Source organism: Sceloporus occidentalis, unplaced genomic scaffold (assembly GCF_023333645.1).
Source record: "Sceloporus occidentalis isolate IW3139 unplaced genomic scaffold, rSceOcc1.0.p SCAF_129, whole genome shotgun sequence".
NCBI classification, from domain to species: domain Eukaryota; kingdom Metazoa; phylum Chordata; class Lepidosauria; order Squamata; family Phrynosomatidae; genus Sceloporus; species Sceloporus occidentalis.
The window spans coordinates 295,441-318,407 of record NW_028317109.1 but is presented as its reverse complement, the minus strand read 5'-3'; the positions used below and the strand labels follow the sequence as shown (position 1 = coordinate 318,407).

At 44.3% G+C, this 22,967-nt stretch overlaps 2 protein-coding genes across 2 annotated transcripts; both read right to left on the bottom strand.

Moving 5' to 3' along the window:
* Positions 1 to 8,234: 8,234 nt before the first annotated feature.
* LOC149281648 (left-right determination factor 1-like) lies at positions 8,235 to 10,176 on the bottom strand. Its single transcript, XM_089499088.1, has 4 exons — positions 9,906 to 10,176; positions 9,347 to 9,590; positions 8,986 to 9,225; positions 8,235 to 8,574 (listed from the first exon to the last, which is right to left on the bottom strand). Exons 1-4 carry the CDS (start codon positions 10,174 to 10,176, stop codon positions 8,235 to 8,237), a joined length of 1,095 nt encoding a protein of 364 aa, XP_089355214.1.
* Positions 10,177 to 17,378: 7,202 nt separating this feature from the next.
* Positions 17,379 to 22,691, bottom strand: LOC149281647 (splicing regulator SDE2-like). Its single transcript, XM_089499087.1, has 7 exons — positions 22,587 to 22,691; positions 20,930 to 21,044; positions 20,522 to 20,633; positions 19,547 to 19,716; positions 19,102 to 19,213; positions 18,539 to 18,875; positions 17,379 to 17,594 (listed from the first exon to the last, which is right to left on the bottom strand). The coding sequence occupies exons 1-7, from the start codon at positions 22,689 to 22,691 to the stop codon at positions 17,379 to 17,381; spliced, it is 1,167 nt and encodes a 388-aa protein (XP_089355213.1).
* Between the last annotated feature and the right edge of the window lie 276 nt (positions 22,692 to 22,967).

The window sequence follows — 22,967 nt, the reverse complement described above, 5'->3', positions numbered from 1 at the left end:
AACACAAAGTGGTAGAATTATCAATAAAAAATAAAAAAATATAAAGAACGTTACAGAAAGGTAAAAAATACATCGTAGCACTGGCCACTGCAACCAAAAAAAATTAAAAAAAAATGTGTTTTTTAGATTATGTTCCCTTTTTTCTTCATGAGCTGAATCCACTTGCTCGCTGGGGTAACTATAGCTGGATTTAATTGTTATGGCCCGGCTCCTGCAAAGCTTTTGCAAACAGGTAGCCTACATACTGGCTTTTTTAATGGTCACGGTAAAAATGCAACCCTGACCCCAAGGCGAGACCGACGACTGATTAAGGTTTGAGTCTTTACAGCAGGAGAAACGGGCGACTAGACGGGGGCCGATCTGCTGGCAAATCCTGTGTTTCTAGTTTGCATGATAAGAACGCATTCGCTTCTCAAAGTAAAGGAGATCTAGATACACGTAAATGGTTAACAACCAAGTCACAAACACAGTAAAAAAAAAAAAATACATATATTATTAAAAAATGCGTAATAAATATATATTTATAAATAATATATTATAATGCATTATACTATTGAGGTGATTAGAACAGATTGGCACCTGGCTGGTGAAACAGCTACTGGTGACTTGAGGGTTAACACACCCTCCAAATAATTGGCAAGAAAAAGAGAAAGCTTTCCAGCTAACGTTGGCGTTAGCTCCCAACACGTTCTATACTGGCACCAGGGTTCAGGAGTAAACCCTACGGGTGCCCGTCTGTGCCGGCGGCACACTTGGCCGCATGACACGCTAATTTGCCATCACATCTTTTCTAAAGAGTTGAAGTGCTGCGTAAACTGTTGCCGCCATATAAATAAAAGATAATAATAATGCCACTAGTTTTATATAACGCCAGCATACTCCGCAGCGCTGCACAACGGGAATTAAGGACGTAAACAGCATATACCAGGAGATAAAGGTTAGGCGGGCCCTTATCCAAAGGAGCTTACAATCTAGAAGAGGAATAAATTGACAAAATACCAAATGGGCATGGTATAAAAACACACACACACACACACACACACACAATCAGCGAGACGGCTGCTGCTCCCATTGGCTAAAAGGGGAGTACATCTGAGCATGTGCAGGAAGTGTACTTTAGAATGCTTCCTGCTCTCATTGCAGGAAGAAGGGGGAGGAATTATATGAGACAGGTGTGTAAATAACTAAAGACCACCTGACCTGATCTGCATGTAGTAAAATGGGGGAGGGGGACAATACGCATTTAATATAAAAACAGCTCTGCAGTGCTCCTCTATATCACTTGTGATTGTTTAAATAGTGACTAAAGTACAAAAACACCATCAGCAAAGGGTTAACACCAAAAGTACACTGAATGCAGTCATCGGGAGCTTGGAGACAGGAGTGGCCCCATTGATGTTTCCATAATACTTTAAGGGCTGAGAGCCCAAGGGCCCTAGACCCCCCCCCACCATCACCATGCTCTTAATACAATAAAAAATGTCTTTCATCACGGACACCCAGGGTGCCCAAGAGGCCCAAAGTTACTCGGCCCTCTCTTCAAGCACCCTATGGAAATATAGGCGCAGGAGATCGGAATGTCAAACAGACACGTTATATAAAGCGCTTGGAGAGGGAAAGGGTTTGCCAAACCCTCCGGAAGCTTCCAAGATAACCCGCAACTCCTTTGCCGCTAAAACAATCTTTCTACATACTCACAGCTCTCACAGGCAGCCGTACCTGGGGGCTTTCTAAATTAACCCTTTAAATAGCCCATCGTGAAGATTCCACGTAGTGACCCAAACGGCTCTAATACCGATCGTCATGGAAACCGTAACTTGTCATTATTGAAAGATACACTTAATTGAGTCACCTGCATTCAAGCATAAAGTACTTGTAGCAAAAAACGGGAGTCTTGTATATGATCACAGCGGGGGGGGGGGCTACAGGAAGGAGTCGGCTCCATACTGTGTTACCCCTGAGAATTTGCCCCTTCACCCTGTGATTGGGGTAAAAACCCTGTGACTCAGTGGAAAACCCCCAACAGTTCCCAGGAAGGGAAGTAACCTCGTATATTCCATCCCTTTAAAAGCTGATGTATCAATCTGAAAATTGTTTTCTAGCGCTGGATCCCGTTATATAATAACTCTATATCACACGCTGGGTATAACAGGAGCTGTATTTTGGGGGGGGTCTTTCCTTCTTTTTGGCATTGTTTTGTAACGTCTTCCCGTTACATAGCTTGGAGCTTTCCGTGGGACATCTCGAGAAAGTTTATTTAAAAAAAAAAGAAATAATAAAAAAAAAAAAGTATAGGGGAACCCCCATCATTACCATCGCATTAACCCCTTCACAGCCGTAGGACATAATTACTACGAGACGCACCCCCCCGGTACATGTGAGGTCGGGCCCTCCGCCGTCTGCGCCCGCTACACATTTAATGTGTTATGTTATTTTGTTTATTTATTTTTTAACATATTTATATTAAATTATTGATTATAAATCCAAACACAACACAGAAAGAATTGCGTAGCTATTCTAGAAAAAAAACACCAATATAAATAATGTGGGGGGGCCACTAAATATAAAAAAGAGAATCTAACGTAGAGTAAAAATGCTGAAAACGCTTTGATCAATAGGGAAAGAAGCCTCTGGTCATGAAGGTGTTAAAACTACTTTTCAAAGATATTGTTCTTTTTTAGACAGTTTTTGCCCCATAATATGTTTTCAGGCCGATGCATATCAACCATTTGTATGAGGTTCTCGCTCTGCTATCTGATCCCCGATCTACTAAACACCCCGCCTCCTTATCATACTGCCTGTGGGGAACAATAGAACGGCTCAGTCTTATTCATCCAGCAGACACTCTGACTAATGAAAGTCTATGGAGGAACAGACTTCATTAGCATTGCCATAGAGCATCAGCTCAGTGTGGTGTTTGAGCAGGAAAGTCACCCCAAATGTCACATGACTGACAACAATGGCCGCCCTCCTGTATACAGAGTTAAAACCTAGAATCTGACAACAGATCGGCCCCATTCGGCCCCCGTCTAGTCGCCCGTTTCTCCTGCTGTAAAGACTCAGACCTGAATCAGTCGTTGGTCTCGTCATAGTTTCTGGAGCCGTATGTCTATCCCATGCACGTTTAATACCCTCACTGTATTACCCTCTACCACTTCTGCTGGGAGGCTGTTTTACTTACCGCCCATAAACAATAATTACAATTCTTTATGGCATTTCCATAACTTTCACACTCAGAATAGTAATCGTTATGAGAAGAAGAGTTCTGACTACCAGAAGCAGTGGTCCCTGTCCCCAGGAGATTGCAATCTAATGTGTATTGTGTAGGCATGATCTTGCATAATAAAAGCATGTGATTAAAGTGTTATGACTCATGGGAGGGGGGGGGGCAGGAAGATTCATCACACTGTAATACCCCCAAGAACTGCCCCATACAGTGAAACATACACCTAACCCCTTCCGCGCCAGTACCCTGAAAGGGTTAATTCAATTACTGCCCCAAATGCCACACCATTCAGCCCCCAACGTGTCACCAAACACCCCTAAATGCCCTGAATCCATGACACATGTATGTGCAAAACCCCTACATGTGTGTGTCACGCTTCATGTCACGGAAGGGGAAGGTGCGGGCGGTTACCAAGGGGTTAAATGCAGAAAACCCACAAGACACGTCAGGTAAGAGGGCAAACAGAGAACAACAAATACCCCACCCTGCCCCCCCAACTCTGCCCCGGGGTACCTGCTGCGAAGATAGCGGGATGCATGGGGTAACAGCACGGACCGGGGTGCGGGGTCTGCGCTTTGGGGTTTGGGAAGCGGCTGCTTACTGGGGTCTGTCAGCTGGAGCGGGAGTTACTGGGAGGGGGCGGAGTCAGCTGCTGGCCTAGACTAGGGGCTTCTGGGGAAGGCGGCTCTTAAAGTGAGTTTGTTCTGCGCATGCGCGGCCGGGAGGAGTCTGCGCAGGGGAGGCTGGAGCTGCGCGGAGGGTGCGTGTTTTGTTTGTTTGGACAGCTCACGCGTGGCCCAGTATGATGGGTAGGGTTAGTCAAGGTGTCCCCCGGTACTGTAGTGGTGCGGGTTACGCACCCTTCACTGAATGATTCAGGAGCCATATGCCCATGTAGGGTTTAATGCCCTCACTGTATTAACCTCTACATCTGCTGGGAGGCTGTTCCACTTATCTACCACCGTCTCGGTGTAGCTTGGAGTGGCACAAGGAAATGGGCCAGCAACAAGTAAAGCCACATGTATTAGGAAATTTGAAATGTTGTTGCTTGACTCCGGTCAGCCCGTCTGGCTTTTCGCCAGCGGGTGGCCCAGCACGCTTTCCCCCTCATTCCCCCCCCCCCCCCCACGGATGTCCTGTTTAAACCCCAGAAGTGCTGGAGGGGGGTATTAACACCTGGTCACTTCTTATATGCGGGCTCCCTGTTCTCGGAGATCTGCTTGATTATTCCTCCCCATCACGTTATAGGCTGACCTGTGGTGCAAGTTGATTTTTTTTAAGATGTTAATTGAAAAATACCCCCCAAAAAACCTCGTGCTTTCGGATATGACGGATGGTTCTGGTAAAAGCCGCGATGATGAGGCTTCCGCTTTAAGTTCTTCGTAGAAGTGTTTCAGGGATCTAATCGCTTGGTTGCGTTTATCACCCGCTGCGTGACTGATGACATCACAGAGTGCCCATACTGGGCGATGGTCGGGGTTATTTGTTTGTATTTCTGTTTTTATCAGTATTATTATCGGTCTGGCTGCCAGCATTGGGCGCGTGGACGCTTTGGCCATTGCTAGAGATTTACACCCTTCACTTAATCAGTCTTAGATTCCATATGCCTATCCCCTGCATGTTTAAATTCCCCCACTGTATTACCCTCTACCACCTCTGCCGGGAGGCTGCTCCACGTATCTACCAACCTCTCAGTAAAATCACACACAATAACAAACCGGTACAAAACGAGAAGAGGGCCCTGCGCCCGGGAGCTTACACTCTAGTCGGTGGTTGAGGTCTTTGTTCCTGGCTGTCGGTAGTGGTCTGATTATGAGACTAAGATGCAGATCCCCCGCAGCGCTGCAGGGGCCCGGAGCCTCCTCTCCGGCAGCCAGTGAACGTCTGCACAATGCGCTCTGGGGGCAGACTGGCAAATAGGGGGTTAAAAGGCATATCTGGGGGAGTGGCAAATAAAAGGAAATAAAAACAAAAAAATATATAGTTTACATGAATTAACATTTAGTGGTATAACTTTTTTCTTATAGGGTCGTCTTATATTCAGGCTTTTTCTTTTCTAAATAAATATTCAAATTTTGGGGGGTCGTCTTATAATCGAGCAAATAGGCTACTTAAATTCTGATAAATGCTTGGATGAGGGTCTCTCTGCCGGGCCTGACACCCCCACAAACAACAAACAATGTGAAACGAACAGAAAGAAATAAAAAATAAATAAATAAAAAAAAAATGCTCCCTTAAAGCGTTCCGACCGGGCTGGACTGGCAGGCGGGGCAAATGACGGGGCAACACGGTTTAGATATATTTAGTTTTTTAAGGGCTAATAGGGCTTTCATTTTCTAACATTTTTTATATAGTCCAGCATTTAACATGTTAACAAAATATAAAAATACATTTAAAAAAAAAAGCAGTTTTAGTGAGGGAAAAAAAAGTGTAAGTCTTGCCGGAGGTCACTAGGGTGGAATACCCCTCTGGTCATGGAGGGGTTAAGGAGGCATGATGTGGGGTAAAGAAGGGAAAGGGGTTCTGATGGATCGTCTCGTATAACTCGTGAAACCGGTCCCGGAGTCGAGGTGTTTGCCCTGCTCGCTCTTTTCAACATCTTTGTAGATCTGACCGGATTACGTAATTTATAAGAGGGAACCGACGCGTTTTCTTCCGCTTCTAAAGCATTTGGTAAGATTGACTTCTGCATACCAACAAAATGCTCCGGCAGCATAGAATCTGCAGGCAGGTCGGCCCATCTGGTCTGCCCTTTTTTTCTGATCTCCTGCATGTTTAAATTCCCTCACTGTATTGGCCTCTACCACTTCTGCTGGGAGGCTGTTCCACTTAGTAACGTTAAGCTTCCTTACATTCCATCGAATCCTCTGACCCTCTAGTTTTAGATTTTCGTCACATTTGAAATAAACTTCCCTCCTGTACTCTGAGTATGTAAATGATTATTTCCTATACGTTTCACGTGGACGCCGACGCGTTTTACAGCATGCAGTTTCCATGCATTGCTTGGTTATTGGAGCCCTCGCCGGCTCCCTCTACTGGCAGCAGGAAGAATTAGTATGTAAGCTTCTCGCACATGCTCAGTAGCACTTTGTTGGAAAAAAGTGGATTAGGAGCAGCCAGTTACATGTATGCTAGCAAAGCCTCGGTGTTCAGGTAGCATACATGCGATTGGCTGTTCAACCTCCATTGACCTGATTGGGAGGGCTACTGAGCATGTGCAAGAAGCATATTGGGCTCAGGGCCAGGGCCAGACAGGACGCTGGGCAAATACATGGTGGGCCGGGGGCCCAACATCGCGATCTGCGGAGACCCCACCGCTGCGGGCAGATAGACGGATGAGGCTCGCTGCGCGCCTCTAGATGTTTAGCGGGGGGGGGGGGGTGTATTCTACACATTTATCAAGAAATCCAGGCTTTCTGTAAGTGACATCGTTTGTGCCCCCGGGACGCGTCTTCGCGGAATGTTTAACGTCACTGCACGGGATTGGAAGAAGAATGGAGGAAACCTAAGGGGACGAGCGCAAATACACCGAGTACCGGCTCAGAGTTCAGAAGACAGACTAAAGCGTACGCCGAGAGATCAGGATGAGACCCAACAATTACCGGAAAAAAAAATACCCTTTTTATGTCGCAAATTAACCTAAAATTCTATGGGCATTCCTGATTTCCACGGAAAAAGGACAAAAACGGGTCATTTATAATTAATAAATCTATTTCCGATTACAGCCACAAACTCCTGAATTAAAGGGACTTTCCAGCCATCAGATCTACACGAATGCTTTAATTCTTTTGCGGAGTCCCTCTTGCCAATGCATGGGGGGTTTGTGCAGAATCTCCCCCCCGTATGATCGCAGGAGCCGACGTCCTGCCACGTGATACGCTTCAGCGCTGGCTCAGTGATTCGAGAGGTGGTGCGCTGTATCTCTGGCACTGCAGCTTCTCCTGAAGGCAATGTAATTTTTTTTTGCTTTACAGGTTTATGGAACGGGCATTGAAGTACTTACAATGTACTTTAATAAACATTCTTTGATGAGGGTCCCGACGGGAACACAGGAGTGTCCCTTCAACCCCAAAATCTTAACAAGGGTCCGTAGAGCCCCCTAGTGGTCAAAACGAGTGCAACACCCAACTCATTTATCTCAATAGATGTCTGTTTACAAGCGGCCAGACTGGATTCCAGTAGTCTGAAGGCATCTACAACAACCCTGATGCCATGAGGGGCCACTTGGGTAAGGAGCGTACATAACTTGAACATACTCCAACTTTTGGGCAGAATGGTTTACCCATCAACAGGAACCCCCCATGTCAAAACAGGACCAAGAAGTGTGTCTACCTATCCTATACCCTATACTGTTGGGAAGTGATACTTAAAGACCCGTCATATCAACCCATTAACGGCCTACAGTACCAACCACATCCACATGTATTTCGACCAGATGCAATATTTATTTATTTTTTGAGAAGCGTTCTAATGAGATTTGTTTCGGGGTTACAGAGTCTAATTGGACAATTTTATAGACGATAAAATAAAATATATTTTTTTTTTACAAAATGTTCAACAGTTCAGAAGTAGGGTGAGAAGACCGGCCTTCGGCGAGTACAAGAAGCTACGGAGGACGATTTGGAAATGAGACCATGGACGGCCGGGAGGAGGTATGAATCGGGGACGTTCCGTGAATAAAAATGGAACGCTGAGATCCGGAGATCAGTCGGCAACCATGGAAGACATGTCCAGAAAGCTTGGCCACGGGCGGAGATTTCTCTGGAGACGTCTGCGTATTTGTTGGGACGTCTGGAGACGTAATTTGGCTAAAACATAAACTTTATAACCTAAAAACCCTGTTAGACCGTTTTATCGTTGATCTCCATGCCAATAACGGCCGGATAAATACAAGTAGAATATTTACACGTAAGTGCTCTTTTCAACGACTGTCCATAAGGTGAAGACAGTTCACCATCGATGGAGGGCTCCACTTTGACGTGAAACATGCTCCGGTACTCAATGGCCATCAGTAACCGGGAGCATTGTCCATGGAGCATGCGCATTTCTCCACGATCATTTGAGGGAACTCGGCCACTTCGATTTCCGTGTAATCCCCCTTTTTGACCAAGTACATGACGGGCAAGGGGGCGCTCTCCACCACCGCGCAGGTCTTCTGGCCGTAAGGATGCTTCAGGAAGGGCGCTTTGGGCTGTCGGCAGCCGCCGGTACACCGATAAGCGTTGTAGCCGGCCGGCTCGATGATCCAGTACTGTGTCCAGGTCAGCTGGCGGAAATTGAGGAAGTGCTCCTCCCTGCAGCAGACGTTGTGCTTGTTTTCGCCGAGTGCGGAGCAGTCCCCGTGGGCACTATGGAGAAAACAAATGGCACTTAGTCACAAAAGCAGATATATATGTATATGGAACCCAAGGGCCACATTATAGACACAGAAAAAAACCTAATCGGTCGTTGGTCTCGTCTTAGATTCAGGAGCCGTATGCCTATCCCATGCATGTTTAATCCCCTCACTGTATTACCCTCTACCACCTCTGCTGGAAGGCCATTCCATTTATTTAACATTTCTTCTCCTTTGAAAGGAACTTCCCTCCTGTACTTTCTTAAATCTCCCCCCCCCCCCCTCTCTTCTCTTCTTATTGAAGTCTGAGTGGTTATCTATTTGTTCATGCCTCAGTTTTGGGACATATTTTGGGGATCATCAACTTAACAATGTCCTCCCAGCTCATCAGGGCAGACCAACCCAGACACGGGATGGGACTTACTCCTTTTCATCTTGGTCCAGAGTATATACGGCCAGCTCCGGCTTGTCCATTTGGCCGTCGGTTGGCTTCTGAGAAGTGAACTGCACCAGCTTGGCCATTTCTGAGGCGTAGCTCCCGTGCTTCTCTCCATCCACCCGGACCTCCAGGTACATGGAGGGGTCACCTTGGCTTTTCATCCAGTAGTTCACAGCCGAGGTTACGTCGAAGCTCCTCCAGCCGGACTCCATGATCGGCACCAGCCTGAGGAACCGAGAGAACTGAGATTTTCATTTATATGGAAACGATACGCTTGGAGGACCAAGAAATAAATGTTAAGAGACCGATTCTCCAGGAGGAATGGACTTAAAGGTCTGGGCCGTACCTGGAATCTATCAGGTGAGTCCTGTTGGTCCCATCCTTCAGGATCTCCACGTAGCAGATACTGACTCTGGCGTTGCTCACCGCTCGGTGGTCTCTTCTCTCTGGCACATTTGCGAGGTTGGGGGGCATCTTAAAAAGTTTTAGCTCTGCCATGGTCACCTCGCTGCTGCTGGAGAGTCTGGATTCCATGTCGAACACCAGGGTCTGCCTTTGGGGGTTCGAGTACATCACCTCCCCAGAAATCGCTGGAACAGAAAAGTAGCACATCATTAAATACCGACTAATAACAACTCGGGGGTGTCAGAAGCCCCCCACCATCAGTACAGGAGGGAAGTTTATTTCAAAGGAGGAGAAACGTTAGAACAAGAGACCATCATCTAATACTAGGGGGGCAGAGGCTTCGATGGAATGTAAGAAAGTTTTACTTTACTGATAGGGTGGTAGATAAGCGGAACAGCCTCCCAGCAGAAGTGGCAATACATCAACAACGAAGTGATACAGCGACATGGTACCAAGGACTAAGCTTGGCAGTGACAGTATAGATGCCGGACTGTCCTTACCTTGGTTTCCCTGAATGTTTCGGAGGATGCCGAGCAGGCTGGGTACCGATCTCCTCTGCCGCTCCCGGTGCTTGTGCAGCATCGAGATATATTTCTCTTGGATTTTCTTTGGGATGATCAGATTTTCGATATCCCGTTTCTGCAACTTGGGGACCTCGGGGAGATTAAGTGTCTTCAGCAGAGCGTCCTTGATATCATCCGGTGTGAAGCTAGCGGCGGGTACCAGGCAGACGGCGGCGAGGACCCAGCAGAGGCAGGCGGAGACCCTCATCATTCCGTATCGCAGGGCAAGAACCAGCAACCAACAAGGATCCTCTCGATGTCCTTGCTGTCCACAAGGTGTCTGCTGAGAAGCCCTCCAGCCGCTGCTTATATAGGAATCCAGGGTCCCGGCCCCTGCTGGGAAAGCCAATTATGCTAATTCATACATTACATCATGCAAATAAATAAGACAGCAGGGCATACACCCCCCAATTAGGAGACTGGATATACATTCGTGCTGGATATACATTCATACTGGATATACATACTAATTAATTCAATAGTCAGTAGCCAGTAGTCAGTAGCCAACCATCAAATAACCCGCTGGAGTTATAACCCAAACAAAATTCTGCTTCTATTATTATTTTATTGTTTTATTTTATATTATATTATGTATTTTATAATTATAATATAATAGTATATAATAAATTATATTATTGTATTATACATTTACTTTATATAGTTTATATATATAATATAATAGTATATAATAAATTATATTATTGTATTGGACATTTACTTTATATAGTTTATATATATAATATAATAGTATATAATAAATTATATTATTGTATTATACATTTACTTTATATAGTTTATATATATATAATATAATAGTATATAATAAATTATATTATTGTATTATACATTTACTTTATATAGTTTATATATATAATAATATATAATAAATTATATTATTGTATTAGACGTTTATTTTATATATATATAATGTTTATATTATATATTTCTTTTAATTTAGCCTATAGATATTTAAAGAAGTTTCTGAAGTTACCTTAAAGATCGCCCGATATTAATGGCGTAGATTTAAATTCACCTTCATATAATGGCCTGTTTTTTTTTCTCGGTTTGAAATGGTTTTATTAGGGGTAATGTACAAAAAGCGTTCATGGTGCAAAGTGGTAACAAGCGGGGCAATCACCCACCGCATTCACCGCATATATATATATATATAAATGACTAAAAAGCTAATTTATTGGTATTTTCTGAATTTCTAGATTGAACAAATGTGCTTCGGTGTAAATAATTCTTCAGAAGCGCTGCCAAAATTGTTGGCGCCATATAAATAAAAATAATTCATAATTATTAATAATAATCTAATAATAATGTGTGGGTTGTAATAGGCGCTGCGGAAAGTGTTGGTGATATATAAATAAAAAATGATAATAATAATAATGTTTGCTTTGCTCTTTTTGTAGCAGATGAAATCTTCTTTTGGCCATCATAGAAAGAGAGGTAGTTACGTAGATCCTCCATCCAGTGTTGTGGGTAATACCCATGTAACGTTGCAATATTCTGACATTAGAACGTCTCGCAGGTATTCAGCTATGCGTTCAGCGTCCAATGTGTCTAGCGCTGTGTACACTTGGCTGTTTGTCCTCCTGGGTCACCCGGTGCTGAACCTTCATGCGTCTGGCACGGGGGCTCTAAATGCCTGTCTTAATGATGCTGGGGGGGGCCTGCCTTCCCTTGTAGAAGCCAGTGATGGGTTTATGGGATTTGTAAATAGAATTAATGAGCAAACAGACCAAGATGTGGATTGGGGTCTCATTCAGAAGCGAGGACTTCATTGTTCCTTCTCGTCCCGCAAACAGGAGGCTGGAATTCGTGGCGGCGGCGGCGGCGGCTCTCCAGTTTGTGGATTGGGAGTCCGTCGGGACATACAGGTTGTCAGACGCCGCGCGTGAAATACGACAGACGCCCGCTGCGACGACCTGTCTGTGCTTACGCTTTGGGTGTGGAACTCCGCTCCGCGTTTCAATAAATGCTTTTTGGGTTCAAACGTTTCGACTCGGCCTTCATCAGGACTTACTGCGTGTGAGCGAGCACAACGTGTACCGTCATCGCGGAACGCGTGTAATAATCTGAATTCTCCCAATTTTCTATTCTGTAATAAACGGTTCTTTCCTTTCCGACCAGACTCTATATTCTGGAAATTCTCTTAAAGTTGAGACTTTTGTAACTAAAAGTAGCATTAAATAATAATACTTTAATCCCGTAACATTCTGCCCCGCTTATCATTTTTAATTGTCATGTGACACAAAAATAGCCGCTGATGGGTTGTTGCAATAGGAACCTGATTCTTTCACAGTCAGTTTGTGAGTTAAAATGAAAAACTAAAAAAAAAAATACCCGGAAACATCCCGGCTTCCGTTCCCCAGGGCCCTCCCTTTTTGGAATGTGGGTAGGTGGTCCCGCTAAAGTCGGTGGGCGGTCCAATGACATCAGTTGGCGGTTCCACTGAAAGCTGCCTGGTCTTGGTGGGGAAGTGGGCGGGGAGTGGGGCGTGTCTCGATGCTGCTCCCGCGACCCGGAGTTTTCTCCATGCCTACCTTGAGACCTGGAGAACTCTCTGGGTGAAACCTGGAGAGTTCCCAGATCTGCTGATCATAATGCCGCCTGATTTCTTTCCAGTAATATGGTTGGCTATTCAACCCTAAAACGGGCAACCGGGATCCTCGGCGAGCTGCTTTTCAATAGGTTGGTTGGAGGGATCAGATATCTCCATTGTGACCGTTCCATTCAAACTCTAGCGGTCTGCTTCATGCCTCCATAGTTCCTTGACCCAATGCTCCATATCAGTTCCAGGATATGACATCATAACTGCCTAGAGGTGACATCATAGCCACCAAGGAAGGTCCAGAGGGCATGCCCGGGAACTTTCTGGCTCTGCCCCTCTTGTGGCATGTGAGTAGGACATCCTGCCAACGTCATGGGGCACATGCCATTTTTAATGGGGAGCCTTCCCTTGCGGGACGCGGCCAGGACTGCACACTGACGTTGGCGGGCGGTCCCACTGACGCCGGGGGCGTTCCCGTGGCCCGGAGGATTCGGATCTTGACCCGGAGAACCGGAGGAGCAGCGCTCACCCGGCAATCTCCCGGAGCGTTCCCAGGTATGTCCATAATGCACAGAGACGTCGGAGGGGTTGGAAAGTGAAGTCAGGGTCTGTACAGGTGCCAGTGATGACCAAAATACTTCAAAAGTCATTTCATGGAAAACATAAATAAATCCAGTGCATAAAATGTATAAATTTAGTACCGACCCGCCGGGTGAGCCGGCAGCGCTAAGGGGGTCTCGATTAAAGTTGTTTCAGGTCGGGGGGGTGATTTGTTGTCATTTTTCTGCGTCTGTTACTCGGGGTAATGTGTATTCCGGATTGTTTGCCCAGACCGTACGATGTGTATTCTTCATAGACGGCTTCCTCGCGTTCACAGCTGACTCCCGCCCCGCAGACACGTTTTGTGTATTTCCGGCCTGCAGGTGCACAGAAATTCATGCCTTCGCTTCTTTTATTAGTCATTTCTTAAATTAATTCATATATTGACATTTTTCTAATAAAATTCATTTATTTCTAAATTATTATTTTTGTTTTTTTCTAATTATCCTGCTCGGTGTGAACGGCCCGATGTGTGTTTAAAATTCTCCAAAATATGGAACGTTCCCCCAAAAAATCCGCATTATTCTGCGTTGAAAAATTTGCAATTTTTATTTTTTCTTAAAACTTTTCTTTTTTGATCACACTATGGCGACCTGCCGCTTTGCCATAGCTTCCCCATCGCTCTCCTAGGCTATTTTTTTATGAGGTTGCTTTTGATGTAAATATTTTTTTAAAAATTGGGGTGTGTGAGAGCCGCTATCAACTCTTATTTAGATGCAGTTATCGTTAGATTTTTTTTAGTATTTTAATTTGGGGACAGACAGGGATGATTTTTTTAAAAGGAAAATTTTAAAGCTAAAAATAATATAAATATAAATATATATATATATAGATATATTTTTTTTAAAACCTTAGTTATATATATATATATATATATATATATATATAGGAATATGGCCTAAACAGAGAATCTGCCGGCAGATCGGCCCCATTCGCCCCCGGTCTAGTCGCCTGTTTCTCCTGCTGTAAAGGCTCAAACCTTAATCAGTCGTTGGTCTCGTCTTAGATTCAGGAGCCGTATGTCTATCCCATGCGTGTTTAAATCCCCTCACTGTATTACCCTCTACCACTTCTGCTGGGAGGCTGTTCCACAAATCTACCACCCTCTCAATACAGTAAAGTAAAAAAAAACAATTTCTGTGGGTACGTGTGGTTGGACAAACACATGACAATGATGCCCGATGGAAGATATTGTTGGTCTTGGAACATTTCGGGCTCTGCGTGGATTCAGTAAAGGACCCCCCCCTGAGACATTTGGCATTAGACTCTACAGAAGGCATCTTCGATTAGATGCGCGCGGCTGGGAGTTATAAGTGTGGTTTTTGTAGATACTCTGGTCTTTAAAGGGACACTCCGGCCATCACATGCACTTTAATTCCTATGATACCCCCCTGCATTTGCCCCTTTCCTCGCAGATGTGATTCGCCATCCAGCACTGTCTTACCAAAGAGCTAACCCTCTCTGGCGGAGGGACTGTAAATGTAAATGTAGGGACTAGTGCATTTCTAACGGGTCTTTCTCATGATAAGGCCTCCTGTTCCTTTAAGAATATTGTATATTTGTTATGTAGTAGTCTGCATGTATGGGAGGAAGGAAGCCTGGTCAGAGATGGTATCAAGGCAGGTCCCATCTAAATGGGTGAACTTTAATGCAAACAGGAATATCTCCTTTGCCTCCCTGCCACTGGGGGGTTTCACGGGGTACATAATGGATTCAGACGCCCCCCTTTGTGGCTCCGGACTGAGTCAATATCCATTAAGATGCAAGCGAGGCCTCCTATTCATACAACACGTAGGAGAGCCCACTGAGCCCAGCGGGGGGCATGCAGTCACCTCGACACCTGCCCGTGTGAATGGTATGGCCCAGTTACTACTCGATGGATCTGAACACCACATCAGATGCCATTTTGTTTTTGTTATGTGGATCATTTACCTAGAAACATAGAATTTGCTGGCAAATAAGACCCGTTCTGGTCCATCTTGTCTGCCTCTACCACTGCTGCTGGGAAGCTGTTCCATTTTATCCACCCCTTTTCTGTAAAACAGAACATCCTTACATCTCCTGGGGTCATCTCATCTGCAAGTATACATCTTTATCTCCATGTAAATCTAAGAAACAAAGATAAGCCTAATGACTACACAAAGTCCAGGTGACTATTTGCCCAAATTAAAAACACATTAGCCCCTTAAAGAGATTGCGTAAGATCAGCGAGGGTTGTTTGCCTGATATAGATAAAGGCAGCTGACAAGGAGAAGAAAAAATACCCCTTTATCCTTAATTACTGCTGGGAGGCTGTTCCACCTATCTACCAGCCTCTCAGTTAATGTAAAGAGCAACACATTGGATAATTATTGGTCATGTGGTAATTTTTCTGGTGAAAACAGCAACTTGTATAAATATTTTGCCTCAAACACAATGGGGCATATAGGAGCTGAGGGGTCAAAGGCCTCAGACTATTACCCCAGCCAAGGGCACTCAAATCCTTTGAGTTCTTAATGTGCTGCCACCCGCCGGCCAATCCTGCATATAGCATTAAATGGTTATTATACCGCCACCTGCTGGCCAATTCTGCACTATATGGTTAAAGTGCTGCCACCTGCTGGCCAATCCTGCACAATGCATTATATGGTTAGTGTGATGCCACCTGCTGGCCAATCCTGCACAATGCATTATATGGTTAGTGTGATGCCACCTGCTGGCCAATCCTGCACAATGCATTATATGGTTAGTGTGATGCCACCTGCTGGCCAATTCTGCTCATAGCAATGTCAGGAAGGAGTATGCGGTCCGAATTTGACCAAATTATTGCACAGATCCCTGCTTCTTTTCTTCACTTTTCCACTGCAAATAATAAAGAAGGTATCCAATTTTTTTATGTGACATTAAGATAAGCTGATTTCTCCAAATTCTATAAAATAGGGTTATTTTTCGAAATTCTATATAGGTTTAGAGCATCATCTCCAAGGAAAAAATTGGAAAATCACCTACAAGTTGGAAAAATAATAAAAGTCAAAAACACAAGTCAAGATGCTGAGCTGTGAGACATGGAATCAGTCAGTGGAAAAAGTAAGGAGACACCGAGTTTGTGAGAGCAAATGGGAAAAACCCTCCGAACTTCATCTGAACCGAAAGGGCAGGAAATGAAATTTGTTGTCCATAAGACAAATTAGTAAGAATCGGTTTTGGTCCATTGGCAAGAGTGTCAGCGAAAGCATCAAAACTGCTTCACCTGGCAGCAAATTCCATATAATAACTGCCAAGATTGCACACTGTGAAACCTTTTAGCAACAAGCACTCCTTGATCCTTCTCCACAGAGGATTTCACCAACAGGCAGTCCATTTATAAAAACCATGCTTGTTCTTCTTTGCCAAATGCATCATTTTACATTTTTCTATGTGGAAACATCTGCGATTTAAAGATCTGTCTCCTCCTTCTGAAGGGTTTAATAATAATGTTTATTTTGGAGTAACATTCTGTATTCAGTCATTTCACCAAATTCTCTTTCCATGTTAAACTTCTTTCCCTTAATATATATATATATATATATATATATATATATATATATATGTTATAATTTACACAGTAACTATTTGCGTGGCACGCTATAAAAAGCCAGGTAGAGCACATACACTGCATCTCTCTTCAGTTTCACATGTAAAGCCGCGTTGACTCCGTATAAAGATATTGATGCACAGATTATTTTTTGGGTAGCATCTCCTACCTGCTCTTTAACTCTTTTCCCCATTATGGATGCTAGTTTCACCAGCCTAAATATTCTACACTCGCAAGTGCTTTTCTTATAGGGACACTCCAACCACCATATGATAGCTGCATGGTCCCTTTAATCTTCTGTAGTGTTCCCCATAAGAGAGTGCCGGGGTGTTAATTACAGACGCCGATGGAAACAGAACACTCAGGGAGATCCATATAATGAGAAATAAATCACTTTTAATGTATTAAGAAATATTAAAATTGAACACTGAAATCGAGGAGGAATGGCTGAATCGGCAATTTGACTGCCAAAAACGGCAGGACCGGTCCTGTTAACTCATAGAAGTCATGGAATTCAGTCCTGACGAAGTTAAACCCTTGTTGGGTGGATACAGAGCTATGCCGAGGTGGAAATGTTTGTGTAACGATATTCACTTGTTATAACCTGTATTCATACAAAATAAAATCAAGACAATTCTATATACAAGAGAAAAAAAAAAATAAGGCATCCGTTGAGAGGACAAAATCATTAAATACGGTTTTATTTCCGTTTCCCTTTCGTTGGTTTAGCAAAGAGCGACGGGTCCATCTGTTCTTTGGAAAGTCCCCTCACAGAGAACAATCTGGCGGCACGTTCCTGCAGGGTCCCACCACACTTCAGCCCAAGAGCCAGAAGCTCCTGCTTGAGTTTCTCCAGCCCCAGGGCTTCCAGCTCAGCCGCGGAGCTAAACGCCAGGAGGTCTGTAGGAGAGGAGTCCTGCGGGAGAACAGAAATCGTTACTGCGGGGGAACCAACAATCACCTGTAACATAAAGGCCAACAGCAATGGCTTCAACTACGGCCCTCAACCACATGCCCAATGACACAGGGTGTGGGGATATACTGTGTGAAGCCCAAGCTGCTCTACGGTATAGGTAGGAAGCTTAGACAGCCAGGTGGCGTATAAATATTATCTAATCTCTCCAGCCGGATAAGGGCCAAGCCCTTCAACTGCGTGCTGTGACAAGGACCAGGCGGCCCTTCAAGCTACATCGGTTCACCGTTAAGAGACTAATCAAAATATCTGTTTCAAGAGGTTTTTCCTCTAATGGTTGGCGATACAGAGAAACTGAGGAATTGGGATACTCCGTCCCACCGAAACATACATTTTAGATCTGATTTTCTTAAGCAATTTAGGATCTTAAAGGATTTGTGCAGGAATTCTTCAATTACAGGAATTCCAAAATTAGACTCTGGCTGTTGAAATCTGTGGAAGTAGCAGCCGCCAATTACGTTTATGCCAACAAAAACGTGTCCAGATACCATAGATGTGATTGGCTGCTCTTACGCCCACTGAAGTGCTACTGAATATGTGCAAGAAGCATACGGAGGCCTCCTGCTTTCAGTGAACGCAGCTGGGGAGGGAGTTAAGAGACAGAAGAAATAGGATTTTAACATGAAAATGGGGCTGGGGTGCACTTTTAAGAATCATAAATTGTTTTACTTTGAGCAATAAATCTGGAATAAGCACCTGTATGAGCAAAACCGATATTCCAGTTTAGTGAGATGATGGCAGATAAACAGCCTCCCAGCAGAAGCGGTAGAGGGAATTTAAACATGCATAGTATAGATTCATGATAGCCTTACACCAAGACGAGACCAACGATAAAGTAAGGCTTAGGTTTCTTAGAGGGGAATTAAGACCGAATTGTGTTTGCTTACCATGTCCTGGACCTCCGGAGCTGGTCTCTCCTTTTCTTTCTCGGGTTCTTGGCTCTCTGACATTGTAGCTTCAGCAGGAGGAGTTACTTCCTCGGACCCCGAGGTCTGCGGTTCCGTCGGACCCTCTTGTAATAAACTTGCAGCTTTTTTCTGCTCCTGAATGAACGGTAAAGCGTCAGGGGGCGGCAGCCGCGTTTCGCATCCGTCGGAATCGCTCGGACTCTCGGAGCTGCACGGCTTTGGGTCCGTACTGTGAGAAGATGTGGATGGAGATTCGCTGTCACTGTCGCTTCCGCTGTCAGAAGCCGAGGAGATGTCCAACCCTTCCACTCCCGTCCTGACCAGAGAATACAAAAACAGACAATGTTTTATATATAGTATTATCCATCAGGTCGCCTCCATTCGTGTTGAGAAGACGGAGAATTCTAATTACAAGCAAAAAGCAAGCCGCTGGTTTAGATTGGCCAAATCTGTGTATTAAAAGAAATCACTGCACAGGAATAACCGATACACCTGAAGCAAAGGTGCGAATTATCCCTCACCACACAGCATGCAGCACTTACCACAGACATTTCCGTTTGTCATGTTTGGATTTAGAGCTCTCCCCTTCTGTCTTGCGTTTGCGACTTTCCGTTCCCTTTGCGGAGACCGCTGTGCTGGAGGAAGCCTGTAATCCTGAAATTAAGAAAAATCTCATATTAATGCTACTGATCGCATATAGACGAGGAGGCCAGAGTAGCCCCGCTAACCCACTCATTAGATACAGGGGGGGGACAGATATCTCCACCAGCGTCAACAACCGAAGTGGGACACAAACCCCAGTGAGGTCAAACAGATGGGCCGAGGCAATAAACATATCTGCCCACTTTCTGTATGTAGTAAATAAGAATGCTATAGTTTAATAGGTTACAACGGGGTGACCAAGACATATTCGTTATTCTCCCCCTGCAGTCACATGACGTGGGGTCGGGGACCTTGCAAAAAGCAATCTGGATGACTCGGCCTTACCTTTGATGACAGAGTCCTCCAAAGTCTCAGCCATGTCCTCGCACTGCCGATGGTATTCTGGATCGGTGAAGTAATGCTTCGGCTCCGCCAGTTTACGCTTCAGCCTTTCCAGGCGTCTTTGCTCTTTTTCCGCCTCTCGTTCCGCCTGTTTTTTAATCCATTCGGCCATCCTGGAAAAAATAAAAAGGGTGCTCTTGGTTGTGATGTCATAACCTGTGACCCCCAACTCTCTAGAAACGAACTAAGGGGGGGGTGGTCTGTCCAATGTTTGTCAGCATCAATAATAATTACAATGGGGTAGATTTAACCCTATCGTGACCAAGGGCCTTTTTTATTTTTTGAAAATTTTTACCATGTTGGGTCAAACATGAATCCCACCGTCGCGCGCGCACGCACAGACTTATATATTGCTTTTAAGTACTGATAGGGCAGTCTTTTTCACACGTCCAGACCAACATTCAGTATCAACAGCATACAAAAATACAGAAAGACTCGAAACAAATGAGTTTCCTAAGGTTATTTTCACTTGTTGGGAAAAATACCCCAAAATATACCAAACTTCATATACAAAATATTCTGTACTTACAGTACAATTGCAAAAAGCGCAAAAAAAATAAAAAATGAAATTATACAAAAATAACAATGCAAAAAAACAGAATGTTGCAGAATCTTGTAATACCTTTTTTTATTGGACTAACAGTATTTAAAATAATAGACGAGCTTTCAGGAGTCCTCCCTTTATCGAGTCAAAAGCATTTCTCTCCCAAACTACAAAAATAACAAAACCTATTTAAAAACTAAAAAATCCCCTGCTCTGCCAGCCAGAGGGTAGCGGCGTTCACAGCCTTGCAGCAGACGGTAGGTGTCATAGTATGCCCAATAGTTGTGAAGGAGTTAATCTTTTTTTATTTTTATTCTTCAGACCTCAAATATTAGCAAAAAAGAACACGTTTCCCCCCAAAGTGTTTTCCTTACGCTTTCTCATGGTTGACGTCGCGGAGTCGCCTCCCGCTGAGATCCCGGCACGCCTCTCGGTTTGTGGTCTTTTCGATCTGGGCGCCCAGAGCCCTGAGCATGGAGCCAAACCCTACGATAAAAAAAAAACAAAAAAACTTTTAACTAGTCCGAGGCAAATGCCGGAACCCGCAGACGTCAAAATGTCCAAATATAAATAAATAAAAATTACTACATTTTACCTAAAATGTCTTCATCCTACATAGCATTTTATAGAAAAAAAAAAAAAAGGTTCAAAGTCTTTACTTTCTGGAGACTTTGGTTCTATAATAAACCCAGCCCGGTCCAGTCTATGGCGCTGGTGTTGTAGTCGGCAAGACCGAGGCCGGCCAAAGCCACAAACTGGATTACACTTTAAGATCCACTCACCTCCTTTCCCCCCACGAAGCCGAGGCTCCAGACTGTACGCGAGTCCATCCCGCAGCTCCTCGTCCAAATCGACCAGCCGGCCGTCACACTTCACGTAGAAGTCATCCGGCAGAGCCTAAAATAAGTAAAGCATAAATCAGTTAGCCAGGTGCAGCTGTCCGTGGAAACCCCAATTTCAGAAGCGCTAAATAGCAATAACTAATCAAACTAATGCACTTGTCACGTGACAAAAAAAACAGGCACTGATTGGCTGTAGCCATAGAAACTGAAAAGGCATCTCAGACGATTCTGTGGTTTTATGCGATTTAAACCTTCACAGGAAAATATAAAGAGTCAGATTTGCTAACGTTGTCTGCTCGGAGCGCATTTAAAGGTCAAATCGATAATACAGCTTCCCAGGTTCTAGGGCACTAAAGGGTTAAATGACATTGTGAACAATAGGTGGGTTTACGTGAAGCTGTGGACCTCCGGGGGTCCTCGTGAGACCAAACCAGAATATGACTGCGCTACAAATGTCAAATAACGCAAGGTTTTTTTTTGTTTGTTTTTTTTTTTAAAGTAGGTCAGTGTCGAAAAAGGCAAGTCCTCATTTATCTAGAAGACCGGTCCCCATCTTAATGACCGACCAAAGGTTAGTCAGCAGCTCATTATCCAAATATTTTCTGAGAGTCTCCCAGCCATAATATATTAATAATAAATATATAAAATCCTTGCCGACTCAGCGAATCCATACCTAACACAACCCCTTATTTACCAAAAAACAATATTTTATATAGAATCTGCTGGCAGTCGGCCGTTTCTCCTGCTGTAAAGACTCGAACCTTAATCAGTCGTTGGTCTCGTCTTGGATTCAGGAGCCGTATGCCCATCCCATGCGTGTTTAATACTCTCACTGTATTACCCTCTACCACTTCTGCTGGGAGGCTGTTCCACTTATCTACCTCCCCGTCAGTAAAGTAAACCTTCCTTAGATTCCAATTTTAAGCTATGGTCTTAGACTACAGGTGCCCAAGAGGATCAAAATACATTTCATAGCTTCACATAGTTTCACTCTTACTTTTAAAAAAAACCCCACCACACATTTGTACACAAGAAATATCGAGAGCTTAAACAAAAACAATTGTTTTTTTAGCGCGTAATTCACAAAAGCAGCAAATTTGGGTGCGTTCCTTATAACTTATCTGTTCTGTTCATATTATAAAATAAAACTTCCTCTACGCCCTATTAATAAACCTAGAAATCTGTCTATGGAATGTCTACGGGGTCGTCTTATAGGCCGCGACATATCGTTAAAAGCTGCATCACGGAAAATGCAGCGCTGCGGAATATGACGGCGCTATATCAAACAACAAAAATAATTATAAATGTAGGGTGGAAAGGAATATAGTTATTTGATTTATAGCTAAGAGGGCATAAGTAGCGTATCACGTTTAAGATTGAAGTCAAAGAGCTTACAATCTAGAGGATGGGCGCTGAAAGGAACACATTTGCATGTACATTGACTATGTAAGGGGAACGTTTTCTAAATAGTGGGACTGCTTAAAAAAACTCGGGGAGATTTGCAAGCGGTGGGAGAATAACCGAGGGGCAGCTCAGGAGTCTGTGGGCTTGAGGAGGCGAATGAGAGTAAATTGTAACCGTGAGGAAAAAGTCTCACCGAGGCCTGGGCAGGAAGGAGATCCCGAACCACCGACCCGTGAGGCCTCCGGGCCACGGACACCCGGCCGGTGAAAGCCTCTCGCACCCATACAACCACCTCCATCTTTCCAGAAGCCACAACAACAACGTCACCGAGATTCCGCACAAACCGGAAAGAAGTGCGCTGGAGAGTCACGTGGCTACGGCAACCGACGTCACTTCCCAATGGGACGTGTCTGCCCTCTTTGTTGTGGGGAAAGAAATGACACAATCCTTCGTGTTAGAGCGAAATGGAGAATTCTAGAAAATATGTCTACGTGTAAACAAGAAATAAAACAAGAAGCGGCGGTTTTTCCTGTGATGCTAAAGAACATTTCAGTGTAATTTTATTTTCAGAGAT